Here is a 15,797-nt window from a genome sequence, read left to right on the forward strand (position 1 = left end):
GCAGGGGGCAGGGTGCCACCGATGGCCTCCGAGTCCCTCCTCCAGTCAAGGGACGAGATCCCCCGGCTGGGACGCTGCTCCGAAGGGCACGTGGCGGAGGGGAGAGGGGACAGGATGTGGGGCTGGGGGGGTGCAGGGTGGGCAGCACGTGGCCAGGCCCTGGGCGCTGGGGGGCGGGGCAGGGAGGGCTCCGGGAACGTCTCCCGGGCGATCAGGCGTGGGCTCGGGTCTCCCTTCCCGGCCCCCCACGCCGTGGGCAGACTCGGGCTCGCTCTGTCCCGATTCCAGGAACGGCTCCTAGCCCAATAAAAATAGACTTCTCCGAAAGGCCTGGGGCCGGGCCAGCTGCGGCAGGTGGCCCCAGCCCGGCCAGAGTCTGGGGCGACGGGATGCTGGGACCCAGGATACGGCCAGGGCCGTGTGGCCGCCTCGGCTTCCTGGTTGCAGCTGCAGAGTCAAGGGACCTACCACCAAGACACCCCTGTGTATGGATCAGGAAACTGAGGCTGGGCAGGTAGAAGCTGCTTGCTCCCCACCCTGGGGGCCGGGCTGGGGGGAGCAGGGCCTCCGGGTCAGCTCAACTCAGCTCCAGCTGCTGTGCTTCCGCTCCCTGGCTGTGTGACCTGGTGAGTGCCTTGGCCTCTCTGAGCCACCCAGTGTCATTAACACACGTGGACGTTTAAGTCCCTCCTCGTGGGAGGCAGTGTCCGGCTTTAGAAAGCGGTCAAGGTGCAAGGCTGGCCCCAGGGGGACCCGCCTCCCCGCCGGAAGGCGTTTGCTGCGAGCATCTGCCTTGGCGTCTGGGCTGGAGGGCCACCCGTGGTGCTGGGTGATGGGGACAGGAACCCATGCCGGGAGCGCGCCCCATCTGGGGCTCCCTGAGCTGGCGGGCAGGGCCGCCTGGGGCGGGTGGGGCGGTGCCTGCGGGCGGGGGTCCCACGGGCCCTTCCGGCCTGGACACAGCCGTGCCGCCATCCTCCTCCCTGCCGCCTGGCTCTGGGCAGCGGGAGGAGGCGCGGGTCCCAGGCCTCGCTGGGAGAGCGACGGGCGGCTCTCAGGCCGCGGGGCTGGGACGGGCACTGAGCGCCCCCGGAGGGGCCGTGTTTTCGGCCGGGCCCCCGGCCAGCGCCCGCCCTCCCCCGGCACTGACCGCTGATGGCGGGGGCCAGGCAGGCTGGGAGCTGGGCGCGGAGCCGGGTTCCCAGCCAGGCGAGGCCCCCCGGGGACCCGAGTGTCGGGGCTCCGCCCACCCCGCCCCCTTTCCAAAGGCCCCCCCCCAGGCAGGTAGGGAGGCCGGGGATGGGGGGCTCCGTCCTGTTCCCCAGAGGCGAAGCCTGGACCCTGCTGGGGTGAGGGGGCTGGGCACCCCGGGAGGATTTTGATTCAGCGTCAGGTGGGCTGAATTGAGCCCCGGGGGACGGGCAGGACAGTGGACAGTGGACAGACTTCACTGGTGTGCAGGGACCGGTGAAGACCCCCTAACCATGTGCCCTGGGTGACTCCCGGGGTGCTGCGGGGAGTCAGGGTGCCCACCCCTCGGGAGTGCTGCCGGCAGGTGCTCCATTAGGGCAGGGCCTGAGTGAGACCTCAGGGCCAGGGCAGGCGGCCGGCTCTCGCCTTGAGTGTCCGCCTCGTCACCCCTCCCCTGGCTGTCGGTGTCCTCGTTTTCATTTCCCAAGACCCAAGCGCTCCTTCCCGGCCTTGCCGCGGGGTTTCCCCCTGGCCTGGGTCCACTGCGGAGCCCCTGGCCCTGCAACGCCCCTCCCGCCTACTGTGGGAATCCTTCCTGCGCGAAGGGGCCATAGGGGAGCCCCAGCAGGTTCTAGGGCGGGAGCGCGCACGGGCGAGGGCGCAGCTCGCGGTGTGAGGACTGAGCAGGAAGGAAGAGGCGCGGGGGCAGGCGGGGCTGCTGCCGGCCCTGTATTTCCCCTTCCTCCGGCCCAGCTTCCTCTCACTGGGGCCGGGGCGCCCCTGGCCGGCCCCTTTGTTTGCGCGCCCGCGGGCTATATTTAGGCAGCAGGTGTGGGAGCGCAGGCCGGGGCTGCACAACAAGCTGGGTCGCCCGCCGTCACCCCCCTCGCCGCCCACGTGATGCCCGGGCGCTATAAATAGCCGCAGGCCGCCTCGGGCCCTGCAGCGGCGTGGAGGCCGGCGGGGCCCCTGCGGGAGGAGGCGCCGCGCCCCGCGCCCCGCGCTCCAGGGCCCCGGCCCGCGCCGCCAGCCCCGCGGCCCCGGCACCGCCCAGCGGGCGCGCAGGGAGGCGGCGGCCGGACGCCTGCGGGCGCGGGTGAGCCGAGGGGCGGGACACCCTGCGAGCGCGCGGGGGCGGGGGACGCGGCGGCGGGGCTGTGAGCGGAGGGCGCGCGGGGCGGGGAGCGTCTCCCGGGGCGCCTCCCGGGGACCCCAGCCCCCGCCCAGGCCGGAAGCGGCGCCCCGAGGGCGGCTGGAGGGGCCGCGTCGCTTCCTCCCGGGGAGGGGGTGCGCCCCCTCGGGGCTTACCCGGGGAGGTCGGGCCGGACCCGCGGGCTGGGGGGCCCACGTGCAGCGCCGCCCTCAGGACCCCTGACCCCTGACCTCCGCGGGGCCCCTCTCACAGGGTTGCTCACAGGTGGTGAGGGCTGGTCCTCTCTGAGGCCCCAGGGGGGCTTCAGGCATCCTCAGCCCTGGATTCCAGCTCAGCTGGCCCCTCGTTCCCCACGTGAGCAGGGGCCTCTCTGAGCCTCAGTGTTCTCCTCTGTGAACCGGCACTTCGCGTTCTTCCTGATTCCTAGAAAACCCACGGGAAGCGCTTTGTTCGGCCCTGGCCTGGCCAGGGCCCTGAGAATGACCACCCATCTCCCCTGGCCTCAGTTTCCTTGTCTGACAAACAGGGACACAGACAGGGGCTCCTTTACACGGGCTCAAAAAGCATTTACCTAGGGTGGAGAGTGGGAGGAGACGGGGTCAGGGTCTGTGGGAGGGGGAAGTGGGGTGCAGGAAGGTCAGAGGGAAAGGGGGGAGGGCTCCCACAGGGCTCCTGCGGTGTGTGGGGGCTGGTGGGAACGGGGCTGGTGGGAAGGGGGGCTGGTGGGAAGGGGGGCTGGTGGGAACAGGGAGCTGGTGGGAACGGGAGCTGGTGGGAACAGGGGCTGGTGGGAACGGGGCTGGTGGAACGGGAGCTGGTGGGAAGGGGGCTGGTGGGAACGGGGGATGGGGGCAGCGATTGGGAGCCGAGGCTGAGGGCTCCCGCTGCCCATCCCTGGGGGTGCAGCCTCCGCCCGGCCCGGGAACCTCTTGGAGGTGGGGGATGCTAGACGGGCTACCGTGGGTTCCTGCCGGTGACCTCACTGAGGGGGCGTGGTTAGGAAGGGTGACCCTGGGGTGGTCGTGAGGGGCTGGCCAGGTGGGCAGCACCACTGCGTTGCTCTCACCTGGGAGTGGGGGTCCCAGACTGCAGAAAGTAGGGGTGTGATGAGAAATCCCGCACAGACTAACCCCTGACCCCCACGGACACGTGACGGCCTCAGGCTCAGGAGAGCGGCCCCCTCCCCTGCTGGGAGCCCCTGCTAGTGACCCTCGGCCCTGGCCGCCATCGAGGACACGGGACAGCGGGGGCCCGGCCATCTGCTGCTGCCCAGCAGCCGAATGTGGGGGCGGGCTTGACCCCCGGGGCGTGCCCCCGGAGCTGCCGCGGCTGCGTCTCCTGGCCACACGCGTTTCTATGCCCAGGGGCGCGCAGGCACAGGCGCAGCCCTGCCCCAGGAGAGACCCGGTGTTTGTGCAGCGCCTGGCGCCGGCACTCAGCGCCGGGCGAGGGGCGGCGGTAGCCGGGCAGGGACGGGCTCTTCGCTTTGCCTTTTTCCCTTCCCCGGGGGTCCAGGGCAGAGTCTGGGCGACGCGGGGCCTGCCCTGAGTCGGGAGCGCCGGGCCACCCCGGGGTGCCCAGAGTGGGCAGTGAGGAGACTCCCACCAGCGTGGGCGCCGGCGGGGTGTCCTCCCCGAGGGTTGGGGTCCCTCCTGCACGGAGCTGAGGCTCTGGGAGCCTGCCTGGTGGGCAGCTGGAGAAGGGGGTGCAGGGGCAAAGGTAAGAGGGGGTGGGTGGCCAGGGGGAGGGCCCTGCGGGGGAGGGGGCCCAGCAGGTGCCCCTCTACTAGGGGGGACAGGGAGAGGGGGGAGCTGTGAGCGGCGGGGGCTTGGGCTGAGCCCCGGGCCACAGCCTCAGGGGCCTTGGGGGCACCCTGTGCAGCCCCTTGTTGTGCTGGTGGGAAAGCTGAGGCCCAGAGAGGCTGGGGATGTGCTCACGGGCTCCCAGCTCGTAGGTGGGGGTGGGCTGGGGCTGATCCAGGGCTCACCTGCCCCACTCCTTACCTGGGTGGTGGGGAGGGAGGAAGCGAGAGGGGGAGGTGCAAAGGTGATTGGGGCTGCCCCCTCCCCGCACGTCTCAGTGCGGCCCGCCCTGGGGCACCCGCCTCTGCCCGGAGGTGCCCCTGGCCGGGGGAGATCTGCTCCTGAGGGCAGAGCCGACTCAGTTCTCTTGGGGGCCACAGGTCCTGGGTGGACACGGGCAGCCGACGGGGGGCAGGAGCTGACCCTGGGAGCGGGGGACTCTCCGTGGAAAAGGCCTTGAGAGGCGGCAGGGCGGCTCGTGGCGGTGAGGGGGGCTGCCAGCACCCCGCAGTCCCCCGGTTTCCCCGATTGAGCCCCTTTTCCCGAATGGCCTGGGCTGGGGAAACTCCACAGCGTCTGAGAAGTCCATGGGGGAGGAGGACTGCCCTGGGGGTGGGCTGGGGTGCCTTCTGATTGGAGACTGGGACCCATCTGTGCTGGGGTTCGGGTCGCCTGCGGGTCTGTGAGCACACGCGTGCCCGTGTGTGCGTGCCCGTGTGTGCGTGCCCGTGGTCCCACAGGCCCCGGGTCCTGGGCAGGAACCCCTCCCTCTCCCCCTCCCTGCCCCCTCCCTGCCCATCCCAGAGGCCGTGGGATGACTGTCCCTGTGGGCTGCTCACCACAAGGCCCGGGCTCAGCCTTGCCCCTCCCACATGGGGAAACCGGGGCCTGGGAGGGTGGCCTGCTCGCCGCGGCCACTCAGCAGGTGTCCCCAGGCCCCGCCTCCTGGACTTCACTTCTCTCCCCCCGTCCCCCAGACGTGGCCTGCCGCTGACCGGCCTGGGATTGATGGAGAGAGCCTCGGGGAGCCGCGCTGAGTACTGCCGTGCCCAGCACCGCCGCGCTCTGCCGCTGAGAGGCCCCGCGCCCCCGCCCTCACCATTGCCCTCGTCCGCCCATTGGCCTGCGCTGCCCGGCGGGGCGGGCGGCTCTGCCTGAGCCCACTGCCACCCTCCAGGACTGGCCGTTACCCCGATGGGGGTAACGTGACGGAGGCCCCGTGCGTCGCCGCCCGCCGCCTGCCCCCCGCCGTGGCCTGTGACCCCCAGCCAGGTCGCCGGAGTTCAAGTTCACTTTCCCTTTGGTCCTTGGGGGCTCGGGGCCCGCCGTTGAACCAAGGGGCCGATTGCCCGTCCACTGATGCGGAGGACAGTGCCCCTGGCAGCGGGTGCAGTGCTGGACAAAAGCCGCGGAGGCCAAGTTCACTCTGGTTGCTTAAGTTTCATCTGCTGAGTTTTGTTTTTTTTTTGAGTTGTTTTTATTTTAGCCCCTGTATAATTTTCCGGCTCTGAGAGACAGGAGTTGGGAGCTGCCCGCTTTGCTTCTGGGGGCTGTTTCGTTCCTTTCCTTTTCGAAGGCGTTTCTTTTGTACTTACCCGAGCGCTGGGCAGCGCCCCGCCCCGTCCCGCGTATTTGCACAATATTTGTGCTGGGGCTGGCGGCAGGGGTTTTTAAGCATTTCCTCCCCCTTGGACAAGCACAGGGATCTTGTTTTCGAGTTCTGGGGGCCAGGGGGGCCCCCTCGGCCCCGTCCCCAGCCCGTTGGGCAGCCCTGCCCGGCCCCGCCCCCGTGGCCCCGCGACGGCGCCATGGCCCGGATGAACCGCCCGGCGCCCGTGGAGGTGAGCTACAAGAACATGCGCTTCCTCATCACCCACAACCCCACCAACGCCACCCTGAGCGCCTTCATCCAGGTGAGCGGCCGCGGCGGCTCCCGGGGGGCGGGCGGCGCGCTCCAGGAAGCGGTCAGGGCACCGAGCTGCTCCTGGGAGCAAGGCTCGGTTGCCCTGGTTACAGGGCCCCGGGGCCCCAGGTGGGACCCCTGGGCTGGGGGCGCGTGGGACTCGAAGCCGCTCGAGGGAGAGGAGACGGGGGCGGGAGGTGGGCGAGCCCTTGGCCTGCGCAGGCGGGGGGTGGGGGGGAGACGGGCGGGGCCGGGGCAGGGCGGGATGGTGGGCTCCGGGGCTCTGGGGGAGCGTCGGGGGAGGCCCCTGGGGGAGAAGGGGCTGGGCAGGAGAGGGAGCTGACCCTGTGACGACGCAGTCCCGGCACCCTGGAGAGCGGGCTGCGGCCAGGCATGCTGTCACGGCCCCAGCCGACGCGGCGGGATGTGTCTGCAGAGCCTGCGCCCGGGGGTGGGGTGTGCGGCTGTCTGCCTGGCCTCCTGCAGGAGCCTGGCCTCTGCGGCCCTCCCTGCCCTTTGCCGGCCCAGGGTCGTGTGCAGAGCCTACGGCGGTGCAGCTGCGGGCGCAGGGCTGTCCGCAGAGCCTGGGGCCATGCACAGGGGCCGGAGTGCAGAGGCTGCGGCACGTGCCGGGCTGTTTGCAGGGCCCACAACCGTGTGCCGGGCCGGTTTGCAGAGCCCGCGGCATGTGCGGGCCTGTTTGCCGCCTCAGACCCTCAGTCTTTCCTTCTGGGACCCGAGACAAGCCCCTGTGTGCTTGTCGGATGGCCTCAAAAGCTGTACAGGGAGAGGCAGTGGGCACTGTGCTGCCGACCAGGAAGCTGGACTCTGAGCCAGGTCCCTTAGAGAGGAGGGCTGTGTCCTCATCACTGAGACCCTAGAGCTAGTGGCAGTGCTTGGGAAAATGTTGGTGAGCACAAAATCGTGTGACCAGGGTCAGGGTTTAGTGTGGGGTCAGGGCTCAGCATGTGACCAGGATCAGAGCCCAGCCTGTGACCAGGGGTCAGGGCTCAGCCTGTGACCAGGGTCAGGGCTCAGCACTGTGACCAGGATCAGGGCTCAGCCTGTGACCAGGGTCAGGGCTCAGCACTGTGACCAGGGTCAGGGCTCAGCACTGTGACCAGGATCAGGGCTCAGCCTGTGACCAGGGTCAGGGCTCAGCACTGTGACCAGGATCAGGGCTCAGCCTGTGACCAGGGTCAGGGCTCAGCACTGTGACCAGGATCAGGGCTCAGCCTGTGACCAGGGCCAGGGCTCAGCACTGTGACCAGGGTCAGGGCTCAGCACTGTGACCAGGATCAGGGCTCAGCCTGTGACCAGGGTCAGGGCTTGGTGTGTGACCAGGGTCAGGATCCTTGTATAACCAGGATCAGGGCTCCGCCCATCACGCGGGCATCGGGGCTGTTTTGGGCTGGGTGGGAGCCGCCCCTGCCGAGGGCAGAGGGATTCCTGGGGCACCCCGACAGCCTAAGCACCCTGCCCCCTCCCACTGGGTCCCTGAATTCTCAGAATAGCCCTGTCCTGTCCCCGTCGTGTTCAGTGTCCTCGTCGCATGACGGGCACGGTCCTGTAACCGATGCTTCACCACTCCCAGAATAGCTGCTGGGCGGCAGGGGTTGGAGCAGCCCCTGCACGCGATCCCCCACGGGGCGGAGCCCCTCTGCCCCCCGAGGATAAATACCCCTCCCCTGACCGTAAGTCGCCTTGACCTCTTCCCTGCTGGCCCGGGGCTTCCCCGCTGGTGGCCAGGGCCCTGGCCTCCGGCCACCTGAGCAAGCACCCGCCCTGCCCCCTCTGAGGTCCCCTTCCTGCTCTGCGGTGTCCCCCCTGGAGACTGAGGGCCCCTGTCAGTGCATCCCAGCCCCCAAGCCAGCTGGGACCTTGTGCGTCTGTGCTGGGGGCCGCTGGTGACATCGGGGGGTTCCTGTGCACCAGAGGAGGGGGCGGGGTGGTGGGGAGCCGCGGGTCCAGGGCGCGTCTCCTGGGGCTGGCCGTCCCGGGGCTCGGGGGGGCGCGGCCTGGTCCTGGCCCCCGCGGCCCTGCGCAGCCCTGCCTTCCCGCCTCTTTGCCCTGCAGGACCTGAAGAAGTACGGGGCGACCACGGTGGTGCGCGTGTGCGAGGTGACTTATGACAAGGCTCCGCTGGAGAAGGACGGCATTCACCGTGGTGGTGAGCCCTGTCGCCACGTTGGGGGGGCCTGGGGGAGCCAGGAGGGCGCGAGCTGGTGCCCCTGGCGCGGGAGGGGGGTGACGGCGGGCTGGCCGAGCTGCCGTCCCCGGGCGTGCGCACGCTTGCGCCGCACGTGTGCTCGGGGGCTCGGAGCGGGGCGAGGCGGCTGCAGGGCCCGCGAGGCCGGGGGTCCCGGGGCGCCGTAGTGTGCGCCTGGCCCCTGTGCTGCCCGTCGCTGGGCAGCGGCTGCTGCGGTACACCTGGGGGCCGCGGTGTCCCTGGGGGCTCTCTGGGGAGGCGGAGGGGGACGCCCTCGGGGCTGTCTCCGCGGCCCCCCTGGCCTCGGGCCACGTCCAGGCCGAGGGTGGCCGTTCTGCCGCCCCGTCCCCGTGGATCGTGCCCGGCCGCGACGCCCCAGCCCACGGGCTCTGTCCCGGGCTGCTGTGGATGGCTCCCCGCCACGCTGGGGCGTCCTCGAACTCGAGCTGGGGGCGAGGAGGGGCAGCCAGGGTCCGGCAGGCCTCACTGTCCTTAGCAACCCCTAGGCGGTTTGGAGTGGTGGCAAGGATGGGAGCTTTGGGGTCAGGCCGGCCTGGGCTGAACCGGCCTCTGGCCCTTCCCAGCCGGGCAACCAGAAAGGGTGCTCGAGCCTCAGGTTCCTCCCCCTGTTCAAGTGCAGGTGCTGGCAAGGGCTGGCCGGGGTAAACGGTGGGGGGCACCTCTCAGCGCAGGTCCCACCTTGGAGCTTTCCCCCCTTCTGCTGCAGCAGGAAGGATTTGGGCTAGACTCAAGGCAGCCAGGCCCGGGAGGCTGGGGAGGGGCCCAGAGGACTCCAAGGGCCACCCAGTTGGCATCCGTGGCCCCACGTGTAGTCACCCCCCGGTGCCAACCGGCGCTCGTTCCGGAGCATTCTCCTTGCTCCGCCAAGGCTGAGTACCTCCGCCCCCCCAGGCTGGGCCCCCCACTGGCCCTGGGGCTTCAAGACGCCCCTCGACTCCCCTCTTCCAGGGCGTGGGGGGGGTGGTTTTAAAGGGCAAACCAGGGTAATTAACGCATTGGCGGCCAGCCTGCCCCCCTTCCTTCATTCCTTCAGGGGGCCCCTCGGCACTGGGGACAGCCATTGGGGGCAGTAAGGAGGGACCCCACGGGGCCCGCCGCCCTGCAGCCCTGGCATGGGTGGGGCTCGTGACCCCAGAACCACAGCCCAGGAGGGCGGGGAGCCGGGCTCTGGGCTCTCGGAAGGTGCGGGGCGCTTGGAAGGCTTCCTGGAGGAGGGGACACGTGCAGTGAGCAGGGAAGGATGGGGCGGAGTCTCCCCTGGACATCTCCTCGCCCCCTGGGGTCTGGCCCCCTCGGGCTGGGGCTCCCGGCATCCCCCGCGCCCTCCCCGAGCGCGCCGCCCCTGCTCGGGGCCCATGGGCAGGCCCCCGCTGGGGCCAGGGTCAGGTCCTCAGCCGCCCCGCTTGCCTCCCCAGGACTGGCCTTTTGATGACGGGGGCGCCCCCGCCCGGCAAAGTGGTGGAGGACTGGCTGAGCCTGCTGAAGGCCAAGTTCTGCGACGACCCCGGCAGCTGCGTAGCCGTGCACTGCGTGGCCGGCCTGGGACGGTGAGCGGCGGCCGAAGGCTGGCCCTGGGCCTGCCCAGCTTGCTTCTCGGGGTGGGGAGCCCCAGGCCAGAGGGTCCAGGGTCCCCAGACACCGCCTCCTGCAGCCCTCCGGCAGCCCCCGCAGGGAGGGAGTTCTTCCTGGAGTCTGACCCCGACTCCCTTCTGCGGACGAAACCATGTCCCGTGGGGCCTAGGGAGCCCCTGCCTGGAGGAGGAAGGAAGGGCTGGCTTTGGGGGGAAACGACGCTGGCCGCAGACTCTCCCCTCTGCCAAGGGAGCAGGGGCCGGGCGTTGAGCCCGCGCCTGACAAGTTCGTATCCTGAGCCAGAGCGAGCCAGCGGCTCTCGTGTTTAATCCTCCCGCCAGTGCGTTTTACAGACGCGGACACCGAGGCACAGAGGGGTCGCCCAGGAGGGGCCTGGCGGGGGTTTGCCCTCCACGGTGGAGGCAGGGAAGGGCTGCGGGTGGAGTTGGGGGGCGCCCCAGGGGTCCTGGGGGCTCGAGGCACGCACGCCCTGCATCTCGGGTGGGGTTGGCGGTCCGGTCCCCCCCACCTTAGCCCTGCCGTCTCCCCCAGGGCCCCGGTCCTCGTGGCGGCTGGCTCTGATCGAGAGCGGGATGAAGTACGAAGATGCTGTCCAGTTCATCCGACAGTGAGTGGCCGGGACGGAGAGCCGTCAGTGGGCGGGTTTCGGGGGCCCTGCCCCCCTGCCAGCGAGCACCCCCACCCCCCTCTGGGTCCAGGTGCCCCCTGAGGTGTCCACCTGCAGCTCCATGCAACCTTGTCCTGTGCGGCCAGCACCCCTCCAGGCCACGGGGGCCCTACAGCCACGCCGCCCGGGCCCCTGGGGCCCAAGTGAGGACACGTCCCTCGGTGTGTGGCCTGCTTGTGCCAGGCGGGCGAGCGGGTGCCAGGGTTCCCTCGGGCTCACTGATAGCGCCATGCTGGCCTGGACTTGGGGCTGTGTCCTCTCAACCCCTGTCCTGAGGGCCTAACGGCGCGAGCCTCTCTTGGCCAGGGCAGGCCTCTGTCCTGGGCCTCTTGGGGCTGGGGCCGGGGCCCAAGGGTGAGCCCTCAGGGAGGAGTCTGAGCACACTTGGGTTGTGCCTGCTCATTACTGCAGCATAACCAGCCCCTCCTGACTGATGCAGCCTCTGGCTGAGGGGAGCCACGTGAGCAGTGGCCTCCCCTCACTCCACGGCTCTCCAGTGCCCGGGCTCTGTCGCCTCCCTGGCTTCTACTTGCATAACTGCATCAGTTAGCGTAGTCCCGGTTACGCTGCATTAACAAGTGGGCCCAAACCTAGCCGCTGGACAGCAGGGCGTCGGGGCAAACGACCATGGCAGTAACGATACCGACTGCTGCCGCTGTCCGCTTGCTGGGTCAGCACGGGGGGCGGCAGCCGAGGCTGCCTGTCAGGCTCCTTCCTGCCCACCCTGGCTGCGGCCTCGACAAGTACAGCTCCTAACCCCCGGCAGTCCTGAGGCCCCAGCACCCCAGGGACGGCTGATGTGCCGCTGTCCTTCAGAGCGTCTCCTGTGACAACCCGTTCCCTGCAACTGGACCTGGCCTGACCCCTGGGACCCCACAGGACCCCTATTTCTGCACCACCCCCCACCCTGCTCTTCTGGCTGGGCACGTCTCCCGCTCCTCTGGGCCCTGGAGGTTTCCAGGCCGGCCCTGCCTCCTTGCCTCTCGGCTGCCTCCATGGGGACGCTGCTCCTGGGAAGGGGCCCTGGCCTTCCTGGGGTGTCGGGGAGTCAGTCGGGGACAGCAGGGCAGACCTTGCAGAGGATTCGATGCTGGGCCTGCGTGGGCCCCCTGGCCCAGCCCACGGTGCGCGTGTGTGGGTGTGCGATGCCCACGTGCTCTGTACCAGGGTGTTTTCCTGTGCCGCTCTGCAGACAGGCCGTCTCCTGGGGCGCAAGCTGTCCCTTTCTCCCTGAGGCAGGTTTGTTTACCAGCCAAGCTGGCCGGCCCCTGGGCCCCGCAGTGTGTACACGTGAGTGTGCCCGCGGAGGCTCGGGTCTCCTCGGGGACCCACAGACACACACACACTCTCTGGCGGCTTGTGTGTGACCCTGTGCCTTGGGGCAGATGTGAGAAGGGGCTGTGCAGGGCGAGGGCCGGGGCCTTCAGCCTCAGCGCCCCCCTCATCCAGAGCTCTGGCTTTTGCTTGTGTAGCTGCATCGGTCAGGAGAGGCCAGGGTATGCTGCAGTAACAAGCAGGCCCAAACCCCGTGACTCAGAACAATCCAGGTTGTTTCCCACTGGTATTACGTGGCCGACATTAGTGGGGGGGTTCCACCCAGGGACCCTCCTGAGGAGCAGCCCCCCCTCCAGCCCGGCCCGAGGGAAAGAGCGACGGTGGCTCCTCCAGCTCTGCCTGGCAGAGACAGTTCCTCCCTTTCCTGCTTCATTGTCCAAGCAGGTCACGGGGTGGACATCGGCCCAGGGACAGGAGCAGGGTGGCTAGGAAGCGGGGCTGGGCAGGCTGGCGGTGTAGGCCTGCCTGCAGGGCCTGAACGACTCCCAGCCTGGCCTGAGCCCTCGGGGCTGAGCGGCCGGGCAGAGGGCACGGGGGACGAGCTTGGGCCAGCGCGGAAGGCCTCGGGCCTGGCGTGGGATGAGGCGGGGGCAGCTCTCGGGAGTGGGTGGGCTCTGAGCGCAGGAGAGGCATGCAGGTGAGTGGGCCCTGGAGCTGCAGGGCTGCTCGGCAGCCCCCGGACTCAGCCCGCTGCCCTCGCTGACCCTGATGGCCCCTGGGCTGCCCCGCACGGGACTCTGGGCTTAGTGATTCACCCCTCGTGGGTCCTTGGGCCCCCTTTTGACCTCCTCAATTGGGACCTGAGGCTCAGGGATGGGTCTTGCCAGCGGCACAGCCGGAGGAGTCTAATGGGAATGGCCCAGGCCCATCCTTGTGGTCTCCCTGGAGGCTCAGGGTGTGGGGCAGGCTGGAGAGGCCAGGGTCAGCAGGGGTCTGTGGGGGTGTGGGGTGGGACTGATCCCAGGGGGGACCAGGGCAGCCTTCCTGGAGGAGGCGACACCAGGTACATCCCCAGACAAGCCGAGGGCAGCCCCAGGGTCCAAGGGCGGGGGCAGTTCCAGCAGTGGGAGCCGCCTGGGCAAAGGCCCTGAGGCAGGAGTCCCTAGGCAGGAGCCCTGGGGCGGGAGCCCTGAGGCGGGGGCCCTGAGTGGGGAGCCCTGAGGGGGGAGCCCCTGAGGCGGGGGGCCCTGAGGGGGGAGCCCTGAGGGGGGAGCCCTGAGGGCGGGGGCCCTGAGGGGGGAGCCCTGAGGGGGGAGCCCTGAGGCGGGGGCCCTGAGGGGGGAGCCCTGAGGCGGGGGGCCCTGAGGGGGGAGCCCTGAGGCGGGGGCCCTGAGGCAGCTGAGGTGGGAGCCCTGAGGCGGGGGCCCCTGAGGGGGGAGCCTGAGGGGGGGAGCCCTGAGGGCGGGGGCCCTGAGGGGGGAGCCCTGAGGCGGGGGGCCCTGAGGGGGGAGCCCTGAGGTGGGGGCCCCTGAGGGGGGAGCCCTGAGGCGGGGGCCCCTGAGTGGGGGAGCCCTGAGGGGGGGAGCCCTGAGGCGGGGGGCCCTGAGGCGGGGGCCCTGAGGGGGGGGCCCTGAGGGCGGGGGCCCTGAGGGCAGCTGAGGTGGGAGCCCTGAGGCGGGGGCCCTGAGGGGGGAGCCCTGAGGGGGGAGCCCTGAGGCGGGGGCCCTGAGGGGGGGAGCCCTGAGGCAGCTGAGGCGGGGCCTGCGAGCTCCCCTGGCGGGCAAGGCGCCCCGGTGGCCGGCTGACCAGGCCCGTCCGTCTCGCCAGGAAGCGGCGCGGAGCCATCAACAGCAAGCAGCTCACCTACCTGGAGAAGTACCCGGCCCCGACAGAGACTGCGCTTCAAAGACCCGCACACGCACAGGACCAGGTGCTGCGTCATGTAGCCCGCCGCCCGCCGCCCGCCGCCCCGCGCCCCCGAGTCGACCCCTGTCTGCCGCCTCGGCCTGTCCCGTCGCCTCGGCCTGTCCGTCCCTGTGTCCGCATTTCTGAACCCAGCTTCCCCTTGTTCCCTGTTCCCGTCTGTCTGTCTCTGCCCGTGTCTGTCTGTCTGAGGCTAGGTCAGCACCCAAAGGCCCTTCCCACCCCCACCCCCCGGCCCATCTCCCCTTGGGCTGGGGGCGGGTGCTTTTAGCCCCCGGGCGCCCCTCCTCGGCCGCCCTGGCCCTGGCCTGTTCCGGGGTTCTCGGGCTGTGAATGTTCTGGACACTCGAAGGCAATAAAACAGGACCCCGTGACTTCGTGGCAGGACTGGGGTGCGGGCCGGGCAGGGGGTCAAAGGCCAGTGTTCCAGGGTCCCCGGGGCCCCCGCGCAGCCCAGCACCGCCCCCTGGTGGCCACACCTGGTTCCTGCACCTCCCGTCCCCTGGCCAGCCTGGCAGTACCCCCAAACAGCAGCGTGGGGGGCCAGGCCTTTGGACCCAGCCTGGCTCTGCCTGCTGCCTGCGTTACGGCTGTGCTGGGGCATTAGGGCGCAGGTGGGCCCCGTGGAGCCTTGCCCCTCTCGAGGATGCGTGTGGTTCACCTGCACAGGTGTTTTCATTTTAGCCTCAGGGGGCCCAGAGGAGGGAGCTGGGAGGGGGCGCTTTCCAGCACGGGAGGCGGGGCTGACTTGGGGGGGAGGTGGGCGCGGGCCCTGGGGAGCCTGGGCTGAGTGGGGTCTGGGGTGAGGGAGCACCTGTACTGCCCGAGGGCAGGGGGGGTGTGCCCACTGCCCCTGCATGCGGGCTTCCCGGAGGTGGGGGCCGGCCCCCTTCCTGGGCTGAGGAGAGGGTGTCAGGAGGGTGGGGGCACAGCCGGGAGCAGGGCGGGCCCGAGTCCCGCCTGGCCGGCGCCTGTGGAGAGGCGGGGGCCGGTCTGCCCAGGGCCCTCCCCCTGCACTGTCACCCGCCTTCGGCGGCCACCGGGGGCCTTTGCTGACCCCCTTTCTGCCCAGTCATGGGGCGCAGCTGTGGGTCTCCTGGGGGCGGGCGGGGGACTTCGCTGGGCCCAGTAGAGGGGTCCAGCTGCCTCCCGCCGCTTCTGCCCTGCAGGCCTTTGGCCACTTCCTCTGCTGGACGCCCGCCCTGGCCTGGCCCCTGCCCGCCCCGCCCCCAGAAGGCCACCATTTCTCCTCTGAGGAGGAGACGGCCCCAGAGGGCAACCCCGTGCCGCGTGGCAGGGCAAGGCCTGGCAGAGGCGCGGCCCCCCTGCGCCGTCCCCCCCCTCGCTCGGCCTTGGCTGGCCCTGGGAGGCGGCGGGTGGACGCAGGGCCTGTCTCCGCGGCCCTGGCCTGGGCTGCGCTGCTGCCCTGGTCGCCGGCCACTCGTGGGGTCCGCTGGGGTGGGCCCTGGGGGAGCTCAGCCCTGCTCCAGCGCCCGGCTGGGCACCGCGGCCCCGTCCCCTTGTGGAGGGTTGGAGGGGCTGCCCGCCTGAACATCTGGAAAGGCCTGGCGTCGGGCCGCTGTCCCCCACGGCCTGGCAGTGCTGGGAGGGCAGCCGGGTCCTGGGTGACCCCAGGAGAGCCGCCTTTCGGGGAAGACCGCACAGCCCCTGCCACCCCACACCCACCCGGGCTGCACTGGGGGGCCACTCCTGGCCCCGTGGTCCCAAGGGAGCCCCCCCCCCCCGGACAGGGGCCTCAGCGGGGGGCGGGTGAGGTCAGAGGACACGACGGAGAATCATGAAGGTCAGCTGTGCCCCCAAAGCCCCTCCTCGGGCCCCCTGTCTGAGGCGCATGGACAGGAGGGAGCTGAAGGGGGGCAGGGAGGGCCAGTCTTGGCCCCGAGGCGCACTTGAGCCAAGCACAGGGAGGCAGGGTTGGGGGCGGCTGCTGTATTTGAACCCACTGCCCACGGCCAGCGCCCCCCGCCCCCAGCCCTGTGCCACTGCGTCCTGGCCCAGGGGCTCACAGCTTCGGGGGTGGGGGGTCGAGGCGGCGTGGG

General features: G+C 70.8%; 1 protein-coding gene across 1 annotated transcript; it reads left to right on the forward strand.

The window, feature by feature from the left end:
• Nucleotides 1-349: 349 nt before the first annotated feature.
• Nucleotides 350-14,111, forward strand: PTP4A3 (protein tyrosine phosphatase 4A3). Its single transcript, XM_058276107.2, is given in 10 exon segments — nt 350-626; nt 5,124-6,059; nt 8,126-8,216; nt 8,776-8,777; nt 9,695-9,712; nt 9,714-9,826; nt 10,404-10,422; nt 10,424-10,479; nt 13,642-13,693; nt 13,695-14,111. Coding segments are annotated over 9 exon segments (522 nt in total). The 5' UTR covers nt 350-626; nt 5,124-5,954; the 3' UTR covers nt 13,761-14,111.
• Nucleotides 14,112-15,797: the final 1,686 nt, after the last annotated feature.

The sequence above is a fragment of the Dasypus novemcinctus genome, chromosome 14, assembly GCF_030445035.2.
Source record: "Dasypus novemcinctus isolate mDasNov1 chromosome 14, mDasNov1.1.hap2, whole genome shotgun sequence".
NCBI classification, from domain to species: domain Eukaryota; kingdom Metazoa; phylum Chordata; class Mammalia; order Cingulata; family Dasypodidae; genus Dasypus; species Dasypus novemcinctus.